This window comes from Phaethon aethereus, assembly GCF_964289735.1.
Source record: "Phaethon aethereus genome assembly, chromosome: W".
NCBI lineage: Eukaryota > Metazoa > Chordata > Aves > Phaethontiformes > Phaethontidae > Phaethon > Phaethon aethereus.
The window spans coordinates 10,894,647-10,922,246 of NC_138581.1; the positions used below are offsets into that span (position 1 = coordinate 10,894,647).

The 27,600-nt window shown below is 47.6% G+C and overlaps 2 protein-coding genes across 3 annotated transcripts in view; one reads left to right on the forward strand and one right to left on the reverse strand.

Moving 5' to 3' along the window:
- Positions 1–9,958, forward strand: part of LOC309415039 (ubiquitin-conjugating enzyme E2 R2) — a gene marked incomplete at both ends in the record, with an annotated part of 97,072 nt that extends 87,114 nt beyond the window's left edge. The window contains 3 exons of the mRNA XM_082012430.1: positions 3,164–3,261; positions 8,124–8,258; positions 9,739–9,958. Coding sequence (XP_081868556.1) covers positions 3,164–3,261; positions 8,124–8,258; positions 9,739–9,958 — 453 coding nt within the window. The remainder of the gene's footprint in view (positions 1–3,163; positions 3,262–8,123; positions 8,259–9,738) is intronic.
- A 6,295-nt stretch (positions 9,959–16,253) lies between these two features.
- Positions 16,254–27,600, reverse strand: part of LOC309415188 (ubiquitin-associated protein 2-like) — a gene marked incomplete at its 5' end in the record, with an annotated part of 100,904 nt that continues 89,557 nt past the window's right edge. For both annotated transcript variants that reach the window (XM_082012632.1, XM_082012631.1), the window contains 6 exons: positions 16,254–16,423; positions 17,348–17,539; positions 18,290–18,357; positions 19,862–19,969; positions 20,053–20,152; positions 27,251–27,465. In XM_082012632.1, coding sequence (XP_081868758.1) covers positions 16,328–16,423; positions 17,348–17,539; positions 18,290–18,357; positions 19,862–19,969; positions 20,053–20,152; positions 27,251–27,465 — 779 coding nt within the window. In that variant the 3' untranslated portion in view covers positions 16,254–16,327. The remainder of the gene's footprint in view (positions 16,424–17,347; positions 17,540–18,289; positions 18,358–19,861; positions 19,970–20,052; positions 20,153–27,250; positions 27,466–27,600) is intronic.

The following is a 27,600-nucleotide window of genomic DNA, read 5'->3' on the forward strand; positions in this document are numbered from 1 at the left end:
GTCACTTCTCTTCCTTGCTGTGAACAAATGGTGGCTTCAGTTGATGCCTTGGGCTTGGAAGATCCTTTTCTAAGAAGTTGCTGCTGCTAAATGCCCAGCCTGGAATGAACATGCTTCAAATGTCATGGCGAAAACAGCACTGATCGCTTAGTAATAAATGGCCAAAATCGTCTCCAAACTTCAGTGCAAAGCAGGATAGTAATCAGCTTTAATTTCTGGACACTCAGGAGGATTGCCCTAAGCCCAGGGACATCCTGAAATCAGTCATCTGACAGTCTTCTGACTTGAGTTTTGGACTTGGCACAGAATCTTGCATGTAGCTAAGGATGATGTTTCTCTTTAAGGCTCTATTTCAGTTATGTGGGAGTTTGATCTATAAATAAAGACAACTTTGAGACCTGCAGATTACTGCAGATCCATATTGCGGATGTTGATTCTGAATCCAGAAATTCTCGTGCAGGAGGGGAGTGCGAAATGGTTACCAAAATGGTATGTACAAAATGAGTCTTGGAAAGGGCCTCTCCCAGTCCTGGTGGGAAAGATGAAAAATTTGCTCTAGAATCAACTGAAGGTAGGAGGAGAAACTAACCCAAAATTTGATGGGTGTATTTTGGGGTTACTCTTCAAATACTCCATCTCTCAGCTTTGTACTTTTGTGTTCATAGCAGTATTTCTTGGAGCTGAGAGAATCTGAAGCAGCTTGCAGGCTGTTTTGGAAACAACATTTAAGCAATGAAGATGAGGCACTGGGTTAATTCCAAATGAAACTGAGAATAAATTAGCAAAGGGCTTCAGGTTTGAGGGTTTGTCAGGAGGAAGGGGGTAATCTTTCAGTGTAAGGAAGATGAAAGCAGCAGTTTACAGAATCTGCTGGTGGGACCAGATAGAGGTTGGGATTGATGTTCCAGTTCTGAGCAATGAGACTTGAGTAACTTGTGTGTTTTCCTCATCTCCAGTTTATTTGGATCATCTAATTGAATTTTGGTAGAACTGCATTCAAACTTGGTTTTTATTTTTATGACATAAGTTCTCAGTCCTAATAGAAGTATAGGGTATTTTCCATTGGCAGATGAATACCCCATCCTCCTTGTTTATAACTTTAAAAAATGTATGTGGGGAAAGGCTCTCCCCTTGACTACAGTGATCCCTAAAACCTTGTGCTGATCTCATCGGGCCCCATGACAGCTTTACCCTTCCAGACTCTGTAATGCAGTTCTGCCCTGCTTGAATTCCCAAACATGTAACATTCATTGTTGCAAGAGGGAAACTTCTCACAGCCTTGCTTCCTTCTATATTGTCATATTGCCAAATATCTGCTCATCCACATGCTGCTGACCTGATCATGTGAGGAACTTCCCCTGAGTGCAGCAATGGCTTCTCCTGGCCACCAGCACTGCATTCTCCTAGGAGATGGTTAAAGGAGAAACTGGGGAAACTCATGTAAACTATGAATAAAACCAGAATAGTCTGTGAACATAATCTAACATTAGCAAAGTTAACTTCACCTTAAAATGATATTAAAAAATATTTTCTAGATTGCACAAGCCTGTTGGAGTCCTAAAAAGGAAACTGCCTTGTTATGGCAAACTGTTCCAGCAACATAAGTGGGTGTTTGGGTATTCAGCAGCTCCAGGTGCTATGTTGCTGTTTTTCATTGTGTTCTTGACAAAAAAAACTGCTTCAAAATGATGAGGGCTTGCTAGATTAGCATACCTGGCAGGGGTAGTGAGCTGCTGAAATCTGGATACCGATCAGAAGCCTCCAATGTTGAAGCAGGATCTTGTTTGGCTATAAAACAAATGTCATTGCTAATCAAGGAGAGTTGAAATGTTTGGGAGGCCCTTCAGGTGAGCTGCTGCTATCTGTAGCTGGGATCACTGTCTTGGGCTCAAAGGCACAGATGCTATTGCCGTGAGCAGTGCTACTTTTTGTTTTGGCTCCTGTATGTTGAACAGTGTTGGAGGATCCTCAGGACGAAGCTAAGACCAGGTGTGTGGGGAACTGGCAGCCTGTGCTCTCAAACAGAACTGATCTGCAGCTTCTGTCTTGTTCCTATCATCAACCTGTACCTTGGATCAGGGTGACAAGAGACAGTGTGAGTGCTGCCTGTCAGCTGAGGCTGTGCCACCTGAAGGTGTGGGGCTGCCTCTGGGAACTTGTAAGTCAGCCCAGTGTCCAGCTGCAAGAGGCAGCAAGCCAACAGGGCCTGGAGAGGCCAACATCTGCTGGCTGGCCTCAGGGCCCCATCTACACCTTCACCCCATCCTGCAGTAAGGCACGGGGACCCCACCAGCCCCTAGAGTTAACTTCAGTGGAGAGTATCAGCTATGCTGAATACTGCTACAGCACTCCTACAAAGTAATCATGTTGGAGTGCTGTTGCTGATAGAGAATTGATTTTACAGGCTTCTTAAAGTGTTTATAAATGGTAGGCATTATAGAGCTTTAAATCTATATTTAGGCTATAACACTGGTGAGTAAAACACAGATTGAGGATTACATGGCTGTATAGCTTCCATATGCTGCCAAAATACTCTTCCTCTTGCATGCTGGAAGGGAGTTTCAGTGAAGCTTTCAGAAAGCATCTTCTGCTTTTTCACCCACTATTTCAAACAGCTGTGTCCTAGGGGAGCAGTGTAAGCCGGCCCTGCACCATCTGTTCAGCTTCCTTGTGTCCTGGCAGAAGCATTGTTTTGATGCCTGAGCTAGTAGAGAGTGCTGAACCCTTCAATTCAAAAATTCCTGTAGCCAACTTGGCTACCACTGGGAACAAAATTTTTTTTTAACCCTACTTTGGGTCTCTTGTGACTAAAGCTCATTTCTATCTCTGTGACAGTACTTGTTATCTGGAGACTAATTCAGTTTTATATTACTTTATTTCTATTTTTGCTTGCTTTGTTGCATTCTTTAAACCTCTTGACTTGAGATTGTTTTGTACCAATTTGCAGACTAATCCTGTTTAGCAAGGGAGACTTTTGAACATATAAATACAGTAGACCCAGGAAGAATTGAGAAATGTTTCCAGTTCTTGCACGTATTTTTACTGGTACTTGGGGTGTCCATATCAACAAGGCTAAATTGCTCAGAACATAGAGTGTTGGAGTTGAGTCATCAGACCTCTGCCTCAAGCGAGGCTATTCTCAACTTTTGTTTCTGTCTTGCAGAATGGAGATGTATGTATTTCAATTCTTCACCCACCTGTAGATGACCCACAAAGTGGAGAGCTGCCATCCGAGAGGTGGAACCCTACCCAAAATGTCAGGTAACAGTGTGAATCTGATGTACAGCAGTGACCTCAAAGGCCTGTCGTCTCTCTCTAAGACTAAGGCCTATGTTGGGAAAGGTTTGGAAGGGAATTTAAGACTTTGGGGACTTTGTCTTGAATTGGGTGGGAACCAGACTTATCAAGCTCTCTGAAGTGCTGTGTGTCCTGATGCTGGGCTAACAATGTGGAGACTTCTGTCCTGTTCACAGGGTTTCATGCTCTTAAAGCAAATTATCTATCTATCTATCTATCTATCTATCTATCTATCTATCTATCTATCTATCTCAAATGTTGTAGCCTTTCCCAGTCCATGTTATCCTACACTTAAGTTTTTCAAACTCCTCTAAGATACCACTAGTGGAAAAGAACATTTTTGGATATTCAGGCCCAGTAGGAGTAACTTTGTGCATAATCCTGTTCGCTTTCCAGTATTTGTCTGTCTCCTGTCCTGCAGTGTGGTACCTTGAGCAGTTAGACAGATAGTTTTCTTCCTGACAAAAAAATGAAGGATCACTAAGTACCAGAGGCATTCAAGGCTAACCTGTCCATTTTTTGAAATGTCAGCTGAATTTCATTCTCATTACAAGACACTGCCAATAAAGAACTGATAAAACTCATATCAAATTAGCAGCTCACTGACCCGTGCAGCTGGAGTAGTAAGTGATGTAGTAGAAGAACCTTGAGGTAAGATGCTTCCTGTTCTAACTTTTTAATCTGATTTATTCTCCAAATAAGGTTAAAATAATTGTGTCTAGTCTTCTAACATATCATGTGAGAATTATGCTTGCTTTCAGAGTGATTTATTAGATGTTGGTACTCCAACTTGAAATCTGTTATTTATTGGGAAATCCAGCTAGGGATCTCAGCACACCTGAGGGAGCGCAATGATTTGAAAAGGGTTGTCTGATAGTTTGACTCAGCTTTCATCTAACTTGGCTTCATGAAATTCATTTGAAAAGAGCCTTTGTCAAAGCAAAGATCTAGCAAGGGGGATTTATTGGATTCTTGACCCTTGGAATAGGATTGTAACACACACACTCTGCAAAGTGCTGAACTAAAGCTAATGTGGCAGGAGACTAGGAATTGTAGCAGTCAGCAAATTATAACAACTGATGTTCCTCCTGGAGCATGCTACTTCAAGGTTAAAAAGGCTCAAGAGAAATGGTGTGTCTTAGCTGTGTGAAGTCATGAAGGGTTGGAAATCTGACCTTCTGAGCTTGAGGTAAATGTTATCCAATCCATCTGTACCAAGTACAAGTGAGTATGAAGCAACCTCTCAAAGTTCTAGTTCAGAATTTTAAAAAAGGAAAAAAAAGCTTAAATACTATTTTAAGCTATAAATTGCTAAGTCATGTTCACCTGTCCCTCTGCTCACCTGGCTATCAAACTGTTTTTTCATACATCTGGTATGGTTAGGACTAGGTGACAAGCCTCAACTCATAGTTAGGAAACAGCTTTGGGCATTAATTACTTATATTGCACACACATTTTGAGTATTTCATTATATACACCCCTAAAGATTGACATGAAACTTCTCATGTTGCTAGTTCTCCGATTTCTGCTCTCCCTTACCATGGTGCAGTTTTTGGTGCTTACTCTCTTGGAACGTGTTGGGCTTAAGGGTGACATTTGGGGAGAAAACATTCCTTAGCTGTATCAGCAAGCAGAAATAAAGCTTATCCTTAACTGCTAGCCTGCTACCAGCATCACCCATTGGGCTATGTGCCAACAGAAACATGTCCTGCTGGGGTTCCATCTGGCTCTGCAAGGCTCCAGTGTCAGACAGGAGGCAGCAGGGCTGGAGGTGTGGGAGGGAAGCATGCTTGTAGTGAGCTGCGTGTGTAACCTAGGGCTCCTCTTCACCTGCTGAATTTTGTAAATCCTGCTAAGTATTGACTGTTTACTACAGATGACTGTGGTTGAAGTGTCTGGAGGGGGGGAATGTCATTCTTCAACTTTGAGAGCACCTGTGCTTCCACCTCTAATGGTGTCAAACATGCTCATTAACTTTTTTAAACACAGTCAATATGGACTTTCCCATCGCTCAGAGCTAGATGAGGCAGGCATAAGTAAATATGGCAGACATCCATCAAGATGTGAAGGAATGCAGCTGTGATCTGTGTGGCAGAGAATACTGCTTTTCTTCTCATGTCCCATAAAGCTGAGAAAGTGGTGGCAGGGCTTGGGGGTTGAGGCTCTTTGAACATTTTAGTTGCCCTTCTCCATATCTCCCCTGGCCTCACTCTGTCCTTTGAGGTGCACAGGCCAGAACTGAGCACAGTATTCAAGATGTTGGTACATCTGTATCTTGTGAAGATAGGTGATGCCCTGTCTTACTTACTTACTACTACTGCTTTGTTTCTTGAGGATGCTTATTTTTGTTGTGGTTTTTTGGCTGCTTTAGTGCATTGAGCTGGTTGCAGAAACTGTCCAGATCTAACATTACTATCAGTACAGCCTAAGCTAAAACCTCTTACTTTATACTGGAGAGTAAAAATGTGCTAGAACAAATCTATATGTACCTCTAAAGGTGGCTCTGAGAAGCTGCAGTGTAGACAGTAGCTGGAACCTTTTCGACAAGGTATATAACAGGATGTGCTCATTGGGAGCCCTAGCCACTCTGTAATGTCTCTCTTCATTTAGATTAAATTCATCCATGTCTGAGCCTTCTGTTGATACATGGAGAGAAAAAGGCACTTAACAGGTCTGATTGCTTGAGCCTCCACTGGTTTCTCTCCTCTGCTGATAAAGGGATGTAGAAGGACTCACTCTGAAGATAACAGCACTGTAAACACTTAAAACAAAGTGACATGGCAGCTGATGAGCACACTGTTCCCCAGAATGGGGTGGGAGATGTAAGAAAGCAGAAAGTGGGCTTGAAATCCCCACTCTTCATGCAAAGAACTTGCATGAAGCAACATGCTAGAACAGCCTTGCCTGAGGGAGAAAGAGATCCATGTCAGTACTGGAGAGGATCAGTCTGTATCCAGTCTGGTGCAGTTTGTGCCTGATGCCAAGGATGTTTTCAGTCCCATGTGGTTGAACTTTTTTGTGGTTTTGGTCCTGTCAGATGCCATGTGCTGGGATCCCTTCCTGTTACTGTACCTTGTTCACCTTGCTTACCCACAGCATCAGGGTTTGAGTCAGAGCAGACTGTCCAGCTGGTAATGTATTGGCAGTGATGGAGCTGATCTAATGCACTGGTTGGGAATGAAGAGTGCAGAGAGCCTCACCTCTGATAGACGGTTGCCTTGGTGTATTTAAGTAGCTTTGCACTGACTTTGGAGTCTAGGGCACCGCAGTGGAAACCGGCTTCTCCTCACTTTGTTGATGGAAGTGTGGTAGAGCAGATGCTAAATCCAGACACAAATTCCTGTCCTCATCCTTCCCTAGACTTTGCTTGCTCTACAGTAAAGCTGCTGCAATGATGCTGGGAGCTGACGTGCTGGCTTTACAGCCTGTTTGCTGAGAATCAAAGGCTTTTAAATTAATTCTTGAGATGAAGTTGAAGACTCTCTCTCTCTTCTTCCCATCATTCCAGTCTGACCAGACAGCTTTTTTTTCAAGAGCTGCTGTTCTTTTTCCTACTGAATTATATTATTTGGAAAGTAAATTGTATAAGACTCTCCTGATAGCTGTGATGAACAGTCTGGCCAGACACAAGTGTTTAGTTTTAAAACCTTTCAAGAAACTCAGCATCCAAATGACTAAGCATTTCCTGGAATTGTACCCCAGATATATGATCTGGTAGATGTGCTCAGCACATGCTGCTCTGAATGTGCCCCTAAATCAATGCAAGTACAGCTGGGGCTGCAGTCTCATTTAATTAAGTTCTGCAAAGCAGTTGCTATGTACTGCTGTATTTTAAGACTTATTCCTTGTCTCTTGTTCTTCCATTTAAATCGAAAGCTGTTGCCAGCAGGACCACCTCAGACATGTGAAGCTATTGCAGTGGTAGCTACAGCCAGGTGGCCGAGCGTGTAGATGCCCTGGTTGGGACTTGCTGTTGAGTTTTGTGCTGGTTGTGGCACTGTGAGCAGCAAAGGGCTGAATCTCTGAAGTGCAAAGGGTTGTAGGAAATGCAGGACAAGGGTCTGGGCAAGGGAAGTGGTGTTTGCCCCTGGTAAATGCCAGTAGAGCAGGGCAGCTAGCAGCCCTGTGCTGCTAGAAATCCAGGAAGGCTGTCTGTCTACCAGGTGTTATACAGACTGGTTCATGCTGGCTTTGCTCAGTACCAGCAGCTGAATCCTGGGCCCTTGGCAGCTTGCCTAGGTATTGGAAAAACATCTGCACTGTCTTCCCCTTGCTGTGCTTGAGTGCTGCTACAGCAGCCTTAACTGTGCATGGGCTGAGGAGAGGAGACCTGGCCACAGCTCCAATCTCTTAACACACTGTGGGGCAGGGAAGGCAGCGCAGCCTCATCTGATGGCCTTGGGTTGTAGTGGTCCTCCCTACACGGGGTAGGCAAAGAGCTTGGCTTTCTGCTGGGAGGCCGAATGTCACGAGGAACAGGCTCACCAAGCAGGTTTCCAATCCTGCACCATCCATGGGTGGTGTGGACAAGCTGAATTCTGGTCTAATGCAAGCTTTGCCTGCTGCCCCATCACAGGCACAGTCACAGACATGGTAGTCTGTTGTCAGATTAGGTCTTTGAGGTTTGTATTGTGTCATCTTCCCTATGCCAATGGTGAGGGAAGTTCATAAATATTTGCTCTCACTTCAACCTATTATCCTTAATCATCCTTAACTTAAGTTTTTACTTTAAACAAGTTTCTGATGCATCACCTAAATAAGTTGTTGGCATCTAGAATCCATGAATGTGTTAGCTCTGACTCTGCTATTGTGGTTACCTTTTTCAGGACTATCTTACTGAGTGTAATCTCTTTGCTTAATGAGCCCAACACATTCTCTCCTGCCAATGTGGATGCGTCAGTCATGTTCAGGAAATGGAGGGACAGTAAAGGAAAAGACAAGGAGTACGCTGAAATCATAAGGTAAGCTTTGCCATGTGTGATGGCTGTGCTACTGTCCTCCTGCTTTGAATCCTATGGAACAGGCTGCTTGCGGAATTTGCTGAAACCAGCTTCTCGCTGCGGTTGCTGCTTTGGAAATGAATTTTACAGTCTTATGCCAAGTCCATGCTTCTGGTCCCTCTAGGATTTTCAGCACACAGAAGTGGTGCAAACTTCTGGAGCAGGAGGACTGGGCTGATCTGTCTTTGAATTGTTCTTTTTTAGACTAATCTGGCATGCTGCTCTGCAAAATCTATTGGCTGCTAGTAAATACCAAAGTCCCCACTTGTCTTTGAGTGCTGCTTGCATTGCTTGGGATGTGATTCAAACTGACTGCATCCTACTAATTCAGTGCTTAATGCACTCATGAATCATAATCTTGTCCCTCCAATTTGAAGGCATATCAGTGGGATTTGGCAAGCGTTTGCAAAGCTGGGTTTGATTAGCTGGAAGCACTGTTCAGCCTTGACTGTCCTTTCAGAAGTTCATGGTTCATCAGGAGCTGTAGGGAGATGTAACCTTGTTACCTTGTAACCTTGATGTAACCTTGAACCAGGGTCGCTGCAGAGCAGCGGATGGCACCCCATACTGCAGTGGGACCACTGTCATGCTTGCCTGGGGCAAGAGCACATCTGCATTGACTCTGCTAGCTGGGTGCGCAGGGTATACCCCTGGTTGGAGCTACGCAGCGCAGTCGGTTTGTGTGAGGAACCTCACTGGGAGGTTATCTTAGTCCCCTCCAGCTCCCTTGGCTTCAGTGGGGCTGGATGTACTCTGTTTTATAACAGACTGATGAGCAGGACAGGCAGATGAAGGGACAGGCAGCCATCTACTCCTCTCCCTGCTGGGAGGCAACACAAGCTAGCAACAGTTCACAGCCCAATCACTGCTGGGAGGCAGCAGCCAGAGCCTATTCTGGGGGCAATGGGAAACACTTGTTTTCTGCCATCCCCAGGCAGCATCAGGGTTACAGCTGCATCTTGTGGTGCAGCCATGTACTCAGACTGCTCCAGTGGGAGCTCAGAGCTGCCAAATGCTTGTGGGAATTGCAGTTTTGAGCATGCTGGGGTAGAATCATTAGTGATGGAGGGGTGGCTGTGGATGGTATCTCTGAACCCACCTCAATAAGTCATCTTTAGGAAATCCCTGAACATCCCTTCTGTAACAAATGTAACAAAACTTGCTCTGAGCTTTGGCAGGTCTCTCATGTGGAGACCTGTAGAATAACTGATTTCATGTGTTGTTGAGAGCGTGTGCCGCACACTTGGAGCACTCCCAAGCCCGGGGCTGCAGGTACTAAATCCGTTTCTAGTGCTGCTTGTGGTGCTTCAGCCAAACATCAGCTCTCCTGACTCTGAGCTGCCAGGAGGGCTGGGCTGGGGCTGGCCAGGAGGTGGGGAGCTGAGCCATGCTGCCACCGACACACAGCCCTGCTCACATTGCTGTGTCCTCCTCCCTGCAGGAAACAGGTTTTGGCTACCAAAGCCGAGGCAGAGAAGGATGGCGTGAAGGTCCCCACTACGCTGGCAGAGTACTGCATCAAAACTAAAGTGCCTTCCAATGACAACAGTTCAGATTTGCTTTATGACGACTTGTATGATGATGACATTGACGACGAAGATGAGGAGGAGGAGGATGCCGACTGTTATGATGATGATGATTCTGGCAATGAGGAGTCGTGACCTGTTCCTTCTATGCCTCTCTACCACCCTGCTGACTCAGGCCAGAAGGGAGCAGCGGTAACCTAGCAGCAGTCCAGCAAAAAAGTGTGTGTGTGTGGGGATCAAAAAAACTGTCTCCAGCTGTCTCCTGTTGTATGGATCTGTTTGCTCCTTTTTTTATGGACCTCTTAGAGACCCTCCACAGAATGTCTGAATTCTTGCATTCTTAACCCTTTCATCACTGTATTATGATTTCTTTTTTAAAAAGAAACTCCCCATTTTCACTTCTCTACAAAATGCTCACAAACAGGTTTGCTCACGTTTAGATTCTTGAATTAAATGCAGTCTTGCATTGTGATGTTTAATGTATTTAAAGCTGGAACAAACCCCTTGGAAGCTGGGTTTTCAGGAGCTCAAGTGCTGCATTTGCTGGGAAGAAAAAAAAATCCACACAAAGCAAATTGCCAAGGTTTAGCCGCTCCATTTACAATAATAGCGCATGTACATTTGTTTAGCCTTGTGGTGGTGGCTTTTCCTTTATAAGGTGTGGGGCGGAGAGTGTAAAGCTACTCTGTGTTGAGCTTGATGGGATGTTACTGAAAGGTACAGTATTCCTTTTCATCCTGTTCAAGGTAGGAAATGTCTGGCCCCTGGAGCCCCAGAGGGCACAATCAATCAATCAGCTTTGTCTCTGAAAAAGGCTTGTGATATGAACCCTAAAATAAACACTTAACACCTCACATTTGTACAACTGAGCCCTGGGTTGCTATTTATTTTTTTCAGACTGGGTTGGGGTTGAATAAGTTCTGAGATCTGCCAACTGCCCTTCTCCTGAGGGAGGAAAACAGATGTGCATCTCACTGCTCAGTGGGCTAGCATTCATCCCAAACTTTTTTTTTTGGCAGTGGGAGAGACTGATAGCCTCCTGCCCCAGTGCTCGCTAGCAGCCTATGCTTTCTGCAACCCAAGTCCAGTGCTGGCCTGAGCTTTCTTTCTGTTGCTTATGTAGGTCATGTTGGTAAATGCAGCCCTGCTATAGCTCTGTGGGGTTGGCAAAAGTCAAAGCTGCCTTTGGTGCCTACCTGGAGTGGCCAGGCTATCCCTTGTGGCTGCTGGGGCATGGGGCAGAGGGGATGCATGTGTGCTGGGCTTTCCCCTCACCTGGCTGGCTGGGGCATGATTGAGCATGTGCAGCCCCACAGATGAGGGGGCTACAGTGCTTTCAGGCTGGAAGAGAAGGCCAGGGGCAGGGTTTGACAGGCTGTTTAGCACAGCATGCTTCAGCTGGTACACCAAGCTCAGTCTCCTGCATGTTTTTGGGAGCTCTTGGCAGAGCTCAGGGCCCCTCCCCTGTGGGCAGGGGTGATCCTGCATGCTTGTGTCTGCAGAACCTTCTTCCTCAGTCCCTCAGCACCTTCACCTATTGCAGTGTGCTGCTCTTGTTTGGCTGTGGTGCAGTGGCCTGAATTCACCTTTCACATGACCCCTTGATCAGCAGCCAGCCCTGCCCTCCTGTGCTGAGCCCTGGCACCTCCAGGAGCAGATCTGAGGTGCTGACCCTGTTTGGGTGAGACCCTCCATTCCTACAGGTACAGAGGCAGTTACCCTGATAAGAGCTGCAGGTTCCAGCATTTGTTTATGCCTCCCCTTCATATATCTCAGGGTTTTTAATGGTACGTCACCAGCTGTGGTCCCTTGAGAGGTGCTTTGGTGGGAGTAAACTCTGTTCTATGATCAGCTTGGGGCTGTGTCCTGGAATGAGGAGCAGGATGAGAGTGAGCAAGCTCAAAGTGTGCTGCCTGGAGGGAGAGGAGGAGAAGACAGCCCTTGGAGAGGGGAGGAAGGCTGGTGGGGCTCTGTTTGATCTGAGCAAGGTAGAGATGTTTTCAAAATACTGCTTGGCTGGGGCCTGCTGCAGCAGGGACAGTCTCTGCCCCTTTGCCCCAGGGTGTGCTGGTGTGTGTCCCTCTGCGCCCTGCAGAGCAAAGGCAGCCCAAAAGGTGATGATACCTTGTCCCCCAGTGCTCCCCGAGATGGTCTGCCCTCCTGCTTACATCTTACCTGGGGAGGCAGCTGGACCCCTCCTGAAGTGTCCTACACGGGCTGCCTCACCTCGTCCTTCCAGCAAGGACTGACTCAGCCCCTGGTGCTTTTTGGAGCTGGCAGCAGGGCTCCCTTGCACCTAGTGATGGCATGGGGCACCCTCCAGCTTCACTCCAGCCCTGCGAGGGCAGCACCAGTGTTGGCAAATGGGCCCCTGGGCCTCCTGCCTGCAGGGCTGGTCTTGGGGCAGCACCGAGATGGGGACACCAACATCCAGCTTTTGGGGGGCTGTTGGGGGATGAGGGAGCAGAGTATGGCAATGCTGGCTGCGCTGATGACCTGGTTTGAAATGAGGATACTGCATCTTTCAGGATTTCCCTTGTACTTTTGACCGTCTTCACTGTATACTCTCCAGTGACTTGTATTTTCAAGCTTGGTGTTGTAAGATGCATTATCATGACTCTTCTGTTACCCTTTTTTAAAGACAAAAAGCGCCCTATTTTGAGAGCTCCTACATTAACCAGACTAATTTCTCTTCCCCACTGTCCTGTGCAGTGTCATTGCTTGTTGACTTGCTGGTTTCCTTTTTTGAGATACAAACTGAAATATGAGGGTTTTTTTGAAACTACTTAAGAAATTGTGGAAAAGTGTTTACTTGATCTGTGTATTTTGTTTTTTTTCTTAACCTTTTTCTCCTGTCTCAGCCAATATTAGCATTTACATTTGCAACACAAGCCCCTTCAAATGCAGTTTTCAGCCATTCTGAAACCAGCAGGGTACACTAGATTTCTTAGTAGTTTTCTTAGCTTGAACTCCCAGATGTTTTTCTTTATTTCTTCAGTATAATTTACCAGAAAGAATTAACTGATGCATTTTTGTGTTGTCTTCCCCTTCAGTAGTTATATTTTTGTCTTTTCTGCACAGCTGTCTACTAATAAAAATGTGAAATGAAAATATCCCTGTACTGTTACTTCCCTGTTAATTGAGCTGGTTTATTTGCATGGTTTATTTAAAACTTTGAATAACAGCTATTCATAAGTTCAGTGCTGCTCCAGTATCAATACCTATACATAAATATCTGTAAGGTTATTAAAAAATAAAGCTGTTGGTTGACAGCTGCCTGCCTGAACCGATTTAGAGAAGTACTTTGGCGAAAGGCCATGGGCTTTGCTGTTATATTTAGTCTTCTTAAGTCAGCAAAGGGGAGACCAGTGGGAAGATGGTCCATGGTGTTATATGACTGCAGCAGGGATGCAGGACTGGGGGCTAGGGTGCTGCTGGTGGCTGGGTCCCTGGCAGGGGAACTTGTTTGCTGGAGCAGGGGGCTTTGACCTCATGTGGAAGACTGGCAGAGGAATTGAGGTCATGACTGCCATCCCTTCAGGGTGCTTGCCCTGCCTGGCCCATGCTGTTTCCTGCACACTCAAATGTGAAGTTTGTTTTGCAGTCAAGCTAAAATTAGCAGGATGAGTGTACAGGAGCTGCACTTGGCATCATTTGCAGCACAGCAAGGGCTGAGTCAAGTGTAGTTGTGACTGGAGTGCTTTGGCTTCACAGCTGTGCTTGCAGGAATGGTGATGGCGTTTCAGAGCTGCATGCCCAGAGGAGTCTGCATGTTGGGTAAACAGGGCTGAGAGGCGATGGGCTGTCTGGGCCTTCCACCTGGGATCGGGCTTGCTTGTATCTGCTGCCTGGCTCCTTTTAAGCACTGGGCTGCCCAGAGCTGCCATAGCTTCTTCATCCAGCAGAAGGTGTGGTGCCAAAAGCAGGACAAACTCTCCAGCCCACCCTGCACTGGGTAAACTTGGCTGCCACTTGCACAGGTTCCCCCCCCCCCTTCCTTGATAGTCAAGTGCAGCTGAGCAACCTCAGCTCTACCATCAGACTGTGGAACAGGGGATTAGAGAGGAAATTGCTGCAAAAGAGCCCTGCTGGAACAGACAATGTAAGGAAATGGGAAAACATTCTGTTCAGTCTTACCTGGAGGGGAGACTGCCTGCGGCTGACTGCACGGTGCTGCCTGTGGACAGGACCACAGAGCCGTGGGGAAGGTGCTGGGGAAGAGGAGGGTGCTGGAGGGCAGCACAGCCTATCGCCTCCAGGTGTGGAAGCACTGCCCTTATGTGCCTACAGCCACTTGCTGAGGATGGAAGTTGTGCAGTGGAGAAGCACTATCTGAAGTCCTTGTGAGGAAGCCTCCCTTATAGCTGCTCTGCAACAAACCTAAGGCTTGAGGGACTGCTGTGCACCATCTGTTGCCTTTTGCCACTTCCAACTGCTTCTGGACCCTGACACACAAGCAAGGACTGACCTACACCTGTGGGGCAGCAGTGGATTTCTATAAACAAGAAACTAAGTGTGTGAAGACTGCTTTGGGGGAAGTTTGCTTTTCAAAAAATAGCTCCTATGAGGCAGCAGCTCCCACTGCAGGTAAATAAGGTGCCATTGCTGTAAGCTCTGTGGGCTCAGCTGCTGGTGCAACTCTTGTACAAGCTGTCAGTAAGGCCCCAGCCTGCAGGAACATTTTTGGGGCCCGAATGTCAAGGAGGGCAAAGCTGGGGGCAGTAGGACAGCAGCTGCTGAAGCTTGACCAGTATCAAAACTTGAGCTGGGGCAGAGGAATGCCAGTGCAGTTCATGTTGTGCTGCTCCATGGTAGGGGGAGGGCTGGGGGACACACTGGCTGGGTCCACTGGGTCCCACAGGACCTGAGAGCTGGTGAAAGTGTGACTAAGAAAGAAAAATGATTCTCATAGTATAAACAGAGGTGGTGTTTTTGTGGGGTCTTTTTTTTTTTGGAGGGGAGTGTGTCTTGAAACAGAATTGTGAAGTGCAAAAAAGCCCCTGGCCTGCTGCATGGACACATAAGGCTTCACATTTACCCACCTCCCCTGCTGTGCCAGGCCAGGGTGCTCAGGAGGGTGAGCCTGGGGCAGGAGCCATCCCTCAGGAGCCCTCACCACCAACCTTCCTCCTGGTGGAGGCCATGGACCTCATGGGCAAAGCAAGGGCAGGCAGTGCTGCAGCTGTGCTCCCTCCTTACCTATCCCAGCCGCTCTGCAGGGACTCAGCCTGATGCTAGAGGACACCGAAGGCAAAGACATGATGCTCATGACAGCAGCCAGGGAGCTGCCCAGGATCCCCTCCCTGCTGCAGGTGCCTGTGAGCACTCAGCTTTGCCATGGTATTCACCATCCCCTTGCAGCCTCATCTGCTGCTCTTACCCTCCCAGCTGAGCTTTAGTTGCAGGAGCAGGTGGAAAGGGCCAAGCTGTACAAGCAAAGCTGCCCCTGGAGCCTTTGAAAATGCAGACAAACACCAGTGATATGCTCAGATCTTTATTAGGTGGAGGAAGGGCTAAAAAGAAATGAAACTCCTAAAACATTCACTGCACTGGTGCAGGACAAGAATGACCAGGAGTTGCCTCCAGGGTCTTGTTTTAAAAAAGGGGGGAGGGACAGATGAAGTTTCCATGCCAGAAGCTCTGGCTTTCCTGGTCAGGGCAAAAAGAGGTACAAGACACAGCTTATACTGCTATATAAAAAACTGCTACATAGTTTTTGCCTCTAATGATGCAAAGGAGATCCCAGGACACACTGAACCATCCAAAGTCTCTTGCTAGAGAAACAAAAAACAAACAAAACAAAAGAAAAGCCTTTTTTTATTATTCAAAAATTGAAAAATAAAAAGGTGAGGCTGCAGCTCAGGGTCACAATGACCAAACTGCTCACAAGAGTTCACCTTCCACAGCAGGAGGGAGGGGGTAGATGAAAGAAAGAGGAAGGCCCACAAAACTTTTTTTTTTTTTTTCTTTTCTTCCTTTTTAAAGTAACAGCTATATTGGGGGCTGGGGGCAGAAATCAAACCAACAGGACACATCTTGATTTTTTTTGGGGGGGGGGGAGGCCTAATTACCTGCCTGAATTTATAACTGCATTATATAAATGGGCACCAGCTCAAAAAAAATTGGAGTTTGTTGTTGACAGAGTTATAAAGCTTAAAAAGAACAAGGAAGGATGCCCTGGTGCAGATGGGAAATTAATAATTAGTTTTCCTACAAAGAAAATAAAACAGGCTGCAAGATGCAGAAAACCACATTTAGGCTCTATTACATTTACAAATACATACATAAATATATTACATACAACAGCAACTCAAAGAGGAAGCGGGCGAGTCACACAGAGGATGGCTGGCTGGCTGCAGTTCTCCCCGCACAGACGTTTGGCTGAGCAGTTACTTCTTCTCCTAATAATTCCAGGAATGGGCTTTGGCTATTTTTCTTTTTCTCTTTTCTTTTGTTTTTTCTCCACCTCTCCTTTCATTCTCTCCCCCTTCCCTGGTTTCAGATTTAGTTTGTCCAGTATGGAGAAGTGCCATAGGCGGTTTTGGTAGCCTGAGACTTTTGCTGCATGGTGCTGGGTTGGTTGCGTTGGCCAGATCCACCCTAGAAATCAGAAAGGAAGGAGACATGAGCATCAGTGGTCCCAGATGAGCCCATCTGGATGTCACCAAGAAGAGCTGCCACCCCCTGGGACAGCCCTGACACCCGCCAACGCAGCGATGCTCCCCCTGAACGGATCCATTTCTGCTCTGCAACACCACAGTATCTCGCAATCCAGGACAAACAGCCAGAGACACCAATACCTCCTGTATTTCAGTCCATGCCCATTGCCTCTGGTCCTGTCACTGGGCACCACTGACAAGAGCCTGGCTCCGTCCCCTTTACACTCCCCCTTCAGGTATTTATATACACTGATGAGATCCCCCTGAGCCTTCTCTTCTCTAGGATAAACAGTCCCAGTTCTCAGCCTGTTCTCATAGGAGCGATGATCCAGTCCCTTCATCACCCTTGTGGCCCTTCATTGGACTCTCCAGTATGTCCATGTCTCTTGTACTGGAGAGCCCAGAACTGGACACAGGACTCCAGGTGTGGCCTCACCAAGTGCTGAGTAAAGGGGAAGGATCACCTCCCTTGACCTGCTGGTAATACTGTGCCTAATGCAGCCCAGGATACCATTAGCCTTCTTTGCAGCAAGGGCACATTGCTGGCTCATGGTTAACTTGGTGTCCACCAGGACGCCCAGGGCCTTTTCTGACAAGCTGCTTTGGCCCCCAGCATATACTGGTGCCTGGGGTTGTTCCTCCCCAGGGGCAGGACTTTGCACTTCCCCTTGCTGAACTTCATGAGGTTCCCTCCCCAAGCTTGTCAAAGGCATCGAATCTGTCACTCTGCAATCATTGTCGAGGCCCTTTCCCAATAAGCAAAGCAAAAACCAGAAGGAAGCAAAAACCGCCAAGACCCTGCTGGGATGTGGGTGGGACCAATCTGCCCTCGGGCACACTGTAGATGTGGAAGGGACTGACTCACCTGCCCGTCTTGCTGAAGGTGGTGATGCAGCATCTGGGAATGAGGCTGCTGATGTGCAGGCAGGATATGGAGAAACTGGGCTGGAGCATAACCTGGGGCAGCACCAGGGTTCAGGGGCCCAGTCGATCCAAGAGCAGAGGGCAGGCTGAAAGGAGGCGGCGTGCCAGTGTGGAATCCCTGCTTGTCAAATGTCTGCACGGGAGGTGAGGGGACAGCGTCAGAGACTGGTGTGAGCAGCCCCACAGTGATCAGACAAGAACAAGAGTGGCCCAAACACACATCACCTTTCACCAACCCCATGAGCAAGCCAAGTCACACCTGTGAACACTTCAGCAGATGAGTTTCAGCTCCTGTTCTCACCCATACTTCTGCACTAAAGCCTCCAACATTTTATTTCCACAACTACTACGCTCTTTTTTTTCCCCTGACCTCTTTTTACTCAGTGGGACATGGAATGGCAGCAGCCACCTGAAATCAGTCCTTCACACACTGTAGGGGCTCAGGCTGGAATTACTTGACCTACCTAGGGAGGTCCAACAAAAATACAAGAACTTGCAATAAGATTTTCTTCCTCCTGGCCAAAGCTCGACCTGGCCTCTCAACTCACCTGCTTTGGGGGCTATTTTTGACTAAAAACATTAGCGCCATCACACTTCATTTGCACCCAGGACACAGCATGCATGGGGCAGCATAGGCAGTGTGTGGCAGCGTAGAGTGCTGCACCTATGCCAGCAGCTGCTGTCAGGAGCTAACATGGCAAAAGTGGTAGGACAGAGGACAAGACTCCTCTCCAACAGCAAACAGAGCCAGCATAAGAAATGCCACAGCCTGCTGACTCCAAGACCAACCAGCCTGGGAATAGCCCCAGCCACCAGTGCTCCACAGGGGCAACCATCAGCCTTGGCCTCAGGCCATAAGGGAGGAGGACCCAACAATGCTCACCTGAGTCTTGTTATAGACTGAGCCACTGATATCAGGCACACCTGTGTTACTTGAGGTCACAGAAACACCTGGAAAACAAAAAAAGCAGCCACTGACAATGAGAAAGTCAACCACCACCCAGCATGAGCCCTGTACTTTGCTCCCAGCACCTCCAGTAGCCTCAGTGGATGCACCTTTGTCTGCAGCCCCTGCACCACCCACCCTGCTGCTGCCAGCCAGCTCAGCAGGGTTCTCCATGCTGTCAGACCCACAGCACCCCACATGGGAACAGAAGAAAGGGCTCAGTTCCTCACTCCTGCTGCAAAGCAGGAAATCAGCCCACTGGGATAAATCACCCACAATCCACAATCCAGTGGTTACCGCTGGATTCAGATGCACTTCACCAGGCAGCAGCTGGCTGCACCGAACACTCATTTAAGCTCCCGAAAAGCCAGCTTTCCCCTAGGATTAGGGATGCGTTTGGCTCTACTGCAGCATTCAAGAGCTTTCCAGTAGTGCAATGAGACTCAGTATCTGCTACACATTTGAGCCCTTGTCCTTTCGCATCCTGCAGAAGGGTGAGGTATGCAATGTTCCTCTGCCCTGAGAGAATCAATATCACTGATTCAGGCTGGCTTCCACCTGGACTGACTGGTGCCACAACAGGCTCAGAAACACTCACCAGCCTGAGGTGACTCTCAAACCAGCCACTTATTCACAGTCTTATAAAGACTGGCTCTAATCATTTCACTTGGATCAGAATAAAATCAGCAGTTCCTTTGGCCAGTGAATCAGAGGACTGGCCACAGAGGGTGTGCACTGCTCTAAGGTTGTACCCTTCCTAGAGCATTGCTCTTTTTTGGACTGCTCCTCCACAGAGGAGCGTGTGATCAGCTCTTGGCTGAAGAAGTCCAGTTGGTGTTTCAAATGCACAGCAAATGCTTGGTATTTGCTTAAGCCCAAGGATGAACTAGTTAGTGCTAAGCAATTCAGTATACATTTCTCAGGTCTAACCAGCATCTGCAGAATAAAGCTTTCATATAAGCTGTATAAATTATTCAGCCTTTACAGTCACAAAGAAACATTTCCAGTTATGAAACAATGTGATGAGTTATAGGGTGTACAGACAGCAGCTGAAACAACAGCCCAGAGATGTGTGAACTGCCCTGCTTGCTCCTAACACACAGCTATCATCTCAGGTGCCTAACAAGAAACTCAAAATCTAGTCCTCATTTGGCAGAGGACCATTTCAGCAGCAGCATCCAACTGCTTAGGCTTCAAAAACACAGCACTGCTGCAGGACCACTATATTCTTTAGCAAAGAAAACTTTGGCAGAGGAAACAGCTCACCATTTCTCCCATGTATAACTGTGGACAAAGCTGTGCATGAGCCACACAAATCCTTATGCAAAGTTCAGCCATGAGGTTTAGAAGGAACACCTGGGCCATTAAAAAAGCATTTTATATATGGGAGATGGAGAAACAGCTTGGATTGTAACCCTGTTTAGAGCTGGCTGCTGTGTTGACTGCACAGCGCTGGAAGCTTGCCCTACTAAATCCCACTCAAGAGCAACCTCAGGTCTCATGTGTTACCTTTCCCAGGTCCAGTGCCAGCAGATTTGTTTTGTGCTTGAGATGACCCACTGTAGCCTCCTTTGTTGTAATCTCCAGTTGCCGTTGCCTGTGTTAAGTCATCATAGCCTGCCGGTGTGTACAAGACAAGGTGTTACAGTGTGCAAGCAGCTCTGCAGACGCTCACATGAAAGGCGCAGCGGTAAGCATACCTGCTCCATAGCCATGCTGCCCATAGCCACTCGCTTGCTGGAAAGGAGTTGATGCGGTGTTCAGGTTGACTCCATGCTGTTTAGCAGATGCTGGAGGTACCTGGACAAAGGAAGGGAACAAAAGGTGCTGTTAACTGGGGAGCGGCACCCAAAGCACAAGCTCCCTCTGCCATCTAGTGGGGAAGGCACCTCCACCTCACATGGGAAATTTAATCTGGAGTTGGGAGCACTGGGATGGCACGGGACATGGCACTCATGCTTCCAGCAGTAACTTGCTGTAGTGGATTTGTGCAAGTCCCAAGTTTTCTGCTAGAGCCGCCCCACTGCTTGCAGTGCAACCCTGTCTCAGGACAGGCTGCGTATTTCTTTCATACGCTGACTGTAAACAGCAAATTCTCACTCACAAGAAGTGATCAACCACAGCGTTCTCCCTCCAGAATCAAATGAAACACCAACTCCTGCCTGAGGCTGTTTCATAAAACACGGTCCTACAGGGCCCTAAAATGGACTCATCTACCCTTCTGCCTGGAGCGCCACCTCTTCCCAAATAACATTCTCCCTCCTGAGACTACCAGCGCTGCTCTGACTTAATGAGGTCTCCTCCATCCTCAAAAGGATTTCCCTAGGCACTCTCGGTTTGCTGACTCAGCTTTGGGTCTCCCTTTGACTCTCCAGAGGCTGCTATGGGCTTTCAGGAACACTGAGTCCATGAGCTGCAGCTGTCTGCTATTTACAGTAACCTGCGCAGGAGTCCATGAGTTCTGGCCTTTTAAATTTCCTGTTTTCTTGGGGAAGAGACTGCAGCTACTTTCTCATGCTTGCACATTTTTGGAGATCCCTTGCAGGCTGGGGAAGGTGACTCTACTCTGCTGAGACCCCACCTGGAGTACCATATCCAGTTCTGGGGCCCCTAGCACAAGACAGACATGGACCTCTGTCCTAGTTTCAGCTGGGATGATAGAGTTAATTTTCTTCCTAGTAGCTGGTATAGTGCTGTGTTTTGGATTTAGTATAAGAATAATGTTGATAACATACTGATGTTTTAGTTGTTGCTAAGTAGTGCTTACACTAGTCAAGGACTTTTCAGCTTCTCATGCGCTGCCAGTGAGAAGCTGTGAGGGGACACAGCCAGGACAGCTGACACAACTGGCCAAAGGGATATTCCATACCATATGATGTCATTCTCAATACATAAACTGGGGGGAGTTGGCCAGGGGTACCATGGCTCGGGAAGTGGCTGGGCATCAGTCAGCGGGTGGTGAGCAATTGTATTGTGCATCACTTATTTTGTATATTCTTTTATCATTATTATTTTCTCTTCCTTTGCTGTCCTATTAAACTGTCTTTATCTCAACCCACAAGTTTTACCTTTTTTTTGATTGTCCTCCCCATCCCACTGGGGTGGGTGGAGGAGTGAGCAAGTGGCTGCGTGGTGCTTGGTCGCCGGCTGGGGTTAAACCACGACAGTCCTTTTTGGCACCCAACATGGGGCACAAAGGGTTGAGATAACAACAGATTTGACCAGAGCACGTTAAAACAATTTTGTTATAAGCATTCATTATATTAGTTTGTTGCTGGTCACAATGTTGTTTTATTTGTTCTGAGTTGTGTTATGTAAAAACTTACTTGCCATATATACTGTTTGTCAGTGTTTATGTAGGGTTTATCAATCACCTCTGGGCATTGCATTAAGGTTATTGCTTTGCTGCTCTGTGTAATACTGGCTTATGGTATGATGGTGTTCAAAAAACGTGTGGATGTGGCGCTTCAAGACATGGTTTAGGGAACATGGTGGCGCTGGATTAATGGTTGAACTTGATGATCTTGAAGGTCCTTTCCAACCTAGTGATTCTGTGATTCTGTGATAAAATCATTGGTTGTTAGACCAATTTGGCATTTGTACTCAGCAGCGGCAGGCAGCGTGCAGGGCAGTGCACAGTGTGGAGCAGTAAAGGCGGCTTCATCTCTGTACTTCAGGAGCCATTTATCAGAAGCTATTAATAATTACACTTTTTACTTTTTCTCCTCGGAGAGACAATCTATGGAGGAGATGATACTTCATCTTCTCCTTCCCCTCCAGGCTACTTACAATAGCTCTTCAGAATTTTTAATATCCTTGAGATGTTCAAACCAGCATGCTCCTATTGCTAGTCCTCCTGAATGTGTTTCAGGTCTTGCTTAGGGTTAAACAGCTACTTAAAAATACCACCCCAGATGCTACTGGTGCTTGGCACTCTGCAGCTACTCCAACCTCGGCAACGGGCACTGCAGGTGAACCAGAGAACCAACCTGTGCCGGCATCAGTCGCCTCTATCCACAAGAAGAAATGGACACGGAAGTCAGAACCAGAGATAACCACCCAATCCCTATCTCTGAGTGAGCTGCAAGATACGCAAAAAGACTTCAGCCATCATCCAGGGGATCACATTGTCACCTGGCTGCTCCGATGCTGGGATAACGGGGCCAGTAGCCTGGAATTAGAGGGTAGGGAAGCCAAGCAGCTGGGATCCCTGTCTAGGGAAGGGGGCATTGACAAGGTGATTAGAAAAAAGACACAAGTCCTCAGTCTCTGGAGGTGACTCCTGTCAGGTGTGAAGGAAAAGGCCAGGAGCCATTTATCAGAAGCTATTAATAATTACAAAGCCAGTTCGTTGACAGTAATGACCTGGAAAGACGAAGAGGAACCAACGGTGGATGAATTGGCTGACCAACTCCATCAATATGAAGAAAATCTCTCCTCCTCCCTACAGGTCTGTGTCTCAGCTGTGGAAAAACAATCTGAAAAGTCCGAAAACCTGTTCGAAAAACTGTTTGGGGAGTTCCAACAACTCAATGAGGATATGTTCTGCTCCCCACCTGTACAGACCAGTATCTATCATCTCAGCTGTTAGGAGAAAGCATTCTTCTGCTCAAGAGAGGGGATATGGGGGGTACACACCTCAGGCCACCCTGTGGTTTTCACCTGTGTGACCATGGAGAGGACACAAGGAAGTGGGATGGAAAATCTACCTCGACCCTAGAGGCACAGGTACATGAGTTACAAGAAGTGATCACACAAGGGGGTTCTTCCAGGAAAATTGCCGCTACAGTCTCCAGTGAGCATCTCCCAAGACAGAGTAGAAGGGCTGGTCTGACTTCCTATCTTAATAAAAGGACTTCTGATTCATATTTACAAGAAGTGAGTAACAGCTACTATGACCAGGACTAGAGGGGCCCTGCCTCCAGCCAGGCAGAGGAAAGGGATAACAGGGTTTACTGGACTGTGTGGATTAGATGGCCTGGCACATCAGACCCACAGGAATATAAGGCTTTAGTGGACACCGGTGCACAATGTACCCTGATGCCATCAAGCCATATAGGGGCAGATCCCATCTGTATTTCTGGAGTGACAGGGGGATCCCAACAGCTGACTGTACTGGAGGCTGAAGTGAACCTAACTGGGAATGAGTGGCAGAAGCACCCCATTGTGACTGGCCCAGAGGCTCCGTGCATCCTGGGCATAGACTACCTCAGGAGAGGGTATTTCAAGGACCCAAAAGGGTACCGGTGGGCTTTTGGTATAGCTGCCTTGGAGACGGAAGAAATTAAACAGCTGTCCACCTTGCCTGGTCTCTCAGAGGACCCTTCTGTTGTGGGGTTGCTCAGGGTCAAAGAACAACAGGTGCCGATCACTACAACAGTGCACCGGCGGCAATATCGCACCAACAGAGACTCCCTGATCCCTATCCATGAGCTGATTCGTCGGCTGGAGAGCCAAGGAGTGATCAGCAAGACTCACTCACCCTTTAACAGCCCCATATGGCCAGTGCGAAAGTCTAATGGCGAGTGGAGACTGACAGTAGACTATTGTGGCCTGAATGAAGTCACGTCGCCACTGAGTGCTGCTGTGCCGGACATGCCAGAACTTCAATATGAACTGGAGTCAAAGGCAGCCAAGTGGAACGCCACTATTGATATCGCTAACGTGTTTTTCTCAGTCCCTTTGGTGGCGGAGTGCAGGCCACAGTTTGCTTTCACTTGGAGGGGTGTCCAGTACACCTGGAACCAACTGCCCCAGGGGTGGAAACACAGCCCTACCATTTGCCATGGGCTGATGCAGACTGCACTGGAACAGGGTGAAGCTCCAGAGCACCTGCAATGCATTGATGACATCATTGTCGGGGGCAACACAGCAGAAGCTGTTTTTGAGAAAGGGGAGAAAATAATCCAAATCCTATTGAAAGCCCGTTTTACCATAAAACAAAGTAAGGTCAAGGGGCCTGCACAGGAGGTCCAGTTTTTAGGAGTAAAACTGCAAGATGGATGTCATCAACAAAATAACAGCTATGTCTCCACCAACTAGCAAAAAGGAAACACAAGCTTTCTTAGGTGTTGTGGGTTTACGGAGAATGCATATTCCAAATTACAGTCTGATTGTAATCCCTCTCTATCAAGTGACCCAGAAGAAGAACAATTTCAAACGGGCCCCTGAGCAACGACAACCCTTTGAACAAATTAAACAGGAGATAGTTCCTGCAGTAGCCCTTGGGCCAGTCTGGGTAGGACAAGATGTTAAAAATGTGCTCTACACGGCAGCCGGGGAGAATGGCCCTACCTGGAGTCTCTGGCAGAAAGCAGAGGTTGACCCCTAGGGTTTTGGAGTCGAGGATATAGGGGATCTGAGTCCCGCTATACTCCAACTGAAAAGGAGATATTGGCAGCATATGAAGGAGTTCGAGCTGCCTCAGAAGTGGTTGGTACTGAAGCACAGCTCCTCCTGGCACCCCGACTGCCGGTGCTGGGCTGGATGTTCAAAGGGAGGGTCCTCTCTACACATCATGCGACTGATGCTACATGGAGTAAGTGGGTCGCACTGGTCACACAGCGGGCTCGAACAGGAAACCCCAATTGCCCAGGAATCTTGGAAGTGATCATGGACTGGCCATAAGGCAAAGATTTCGGAATATTGCCAGAGGAGAAGGTGACGCATGCTGAAGAGCCCCCACCATATAATAAACTGCCAGAAAATGAGAAGCAATATGCCCTGTTCACTGTTGGGTCCTGTTGTAGGAAAGCATCGGAGGTAGAAGGCTGCTGTATGAAGCCATATACAACAAGTCATAGAAGCTGCTGAAGGAAAAGGTGAATCAAGTGACTCATCCATCCAACAGTCCACCCATCAAATCCATATCTCTCCAATTTAGAGAGAAGGATGTTGTGGGGGACCATGTCAAAGGCCTTACAGAAGTCCAGATAGATGATATCTGTAGCTCTTCCCTTGTCCACTGATGTAGTCACTCCATCATGGAAGGCCACTAGGTTGGTCAGTCAGGACTTGCCCTTGGTGAAGCCATGCTGGCTGTCTCAAATCACCTCCCTACATGATATAACCACTCATTGCCATGCTCTTTGGCCCAGGTGTCTATAAGGCTCTCTGACTCAGTTCTTTCTGGGGCTCTGTGTCACCATAAGACTTGCTTTTCAAGGCCCAGGATAGTGTTCCGGGTGGTGGCATGGGGCACAGGGTATGTTTCCAGCCATCCGGTGGTTGCTTCCCCCATGGTAAGCACATAGCGCTTGCCTTGGCGAGTTTGTGGTAGTGTGATACAGTCAATCTGCCAGGCCTCCCCATATTTATATTTCAGCCATCATCGTCCATACCAGAGAGGCTTGTTTGATCGCAGCGCACGTTTCACATTCATGGATAACCTGTGCAATAGTGTCCATGGTCAAGTCCACCCCTCAGTCATGAGCCCTTTGATATGTTGCATCTCTTCCCTGATGGCCTGAGGTATCATGGGCCCACCGAGCTATAAATAATTCATCCTTATGTTGCCAGTCCAGATCCACCTGAGCCACTTCAATCTTAGCAGCCTGATCCACCTGATGGTTGTTTTGATGTTCTTCAGTGGCCCAACTCTTGGGTATGTGGGCATTTATGCGTCATACTTTTACAACCAGATTCTCTAGTCAGGCAGGAATATCTTACCATAATTCAGCAAGCACTATTATTTTCTCTTTCCTTGCTGTCCTATTAAACTTTAAAGGGGGCTTATAAGACAGACAGACACTTTTTACCAGGGCCTGTAGTGACAGGACAAGGGGCAACGGTTTTAAACTGAAACAGGGAGATTTAATCACAGAAACACTAAGGTTGGAAAGGACCTTCAAGATCATCAAGTACAACCGTTCACCCAATGCCACCATGCCCCCTAAACCATGTCCTGAAGCGCCACATCCACACATTTTTTGAACACTTCCAGAGATGGTGACTCTACCACCTTCCTGGGCAGCCTGTTCCAATGCTTGACCATCCTCTCAGTGAAGAAATTTTTCCTAATATCCAATCTAAACCTCCCCTGGCGCAACTTGAGGCCATTTCCTCTCGTCCTATCACTAGTTACTTGGGAGAAGAGACCAACACCCACCTCGCCACAACCCCTTTTCATGTACTTGTAGAGAGCGATAAGGTCTCCCCTCAGCCTCTTCTTCTCCAGACTAAACAACCCCAGTTCCCTCAGCTGCTCCTCATAAGTCTTTTGTGCTCCAGACCCCTCACCAGCTTCGTTGCCCTTCTCTGGACACGCTCCAGCACCTCAACATCCTTCTTGTAGTGAGGGGCCCAAAACTGAACACAGTATTCAAGGTGCGGCCTCACCAGTGCCGAGTACAGGGGCACAATCACTTCCCTACTCCTGCTGACCACACTATTCCTGATACAGGCCAGGACGCTGTTGGCCTTCTTGGCCACCTGGGCACACTGCCGGCTCATGTTCAGCCGGCTGTCAACCAGCACCCCCAGGTCCTTTTCTGCCGGGCAGCTCTCCAGCCACTCCTCCCCAAGCCTGTAGCATTGCATGGGGTTGTTGTGACCCAAGTGCAGGACCCGGCACTTGGCCTTGTTAAAACCTCATACAGTTGACATTTAGATTGGACATAAGGAAGAAATCTTTTTACGATGAGGGTGGTGAGACACTGGAACAGGTTGCCCAGAGAAGTTGTAGGTGCCCCATCATTGGAAGTGTTCAAGACCAGGTTGGATGAGGCTTTGAGCAGCCTGATCTAGTGAAAGATGTCCCTGCCCATGACAAGGGGGTTGGACTAGATTATCTTTAAAGGTCCCTTCCAACCCAAACCATCCTGTGATTCCAAGATGTAGAAGGTTTGGGCTGGAGAGAGCAAAACCAGAAAGGCACAAAGTTTAGGCTGTCACACTTACAAACATGGTTGGCCCATACTGGAATGCACTGGGTATGCCAGGCACACCTGCGTAATAAGGTAACCCAGTGTAGCTGTACCCCGGGGGCAGGGTTGGGTTGAGGAAGGGCTGCTGAGTGGTATGGTGAGTCTGCGTCTGGTTCTGCTGTGGCTGGGCGAGCGTGGTAGCAGGAACAGGGGATGCAGAATCCCCACGGCCAAATTTTGTTACATCACCTGCAAAAGAAAGAACTGATCAGAAAAGCTATCAAAGCCATTCCAAAAGTGGAGGATTCAAAGGATACAAATCCTCTGAATACAAGTAGACAACTACAGAAGAGAGGACATCCTACACTTGAAAGGCTGCAGTTC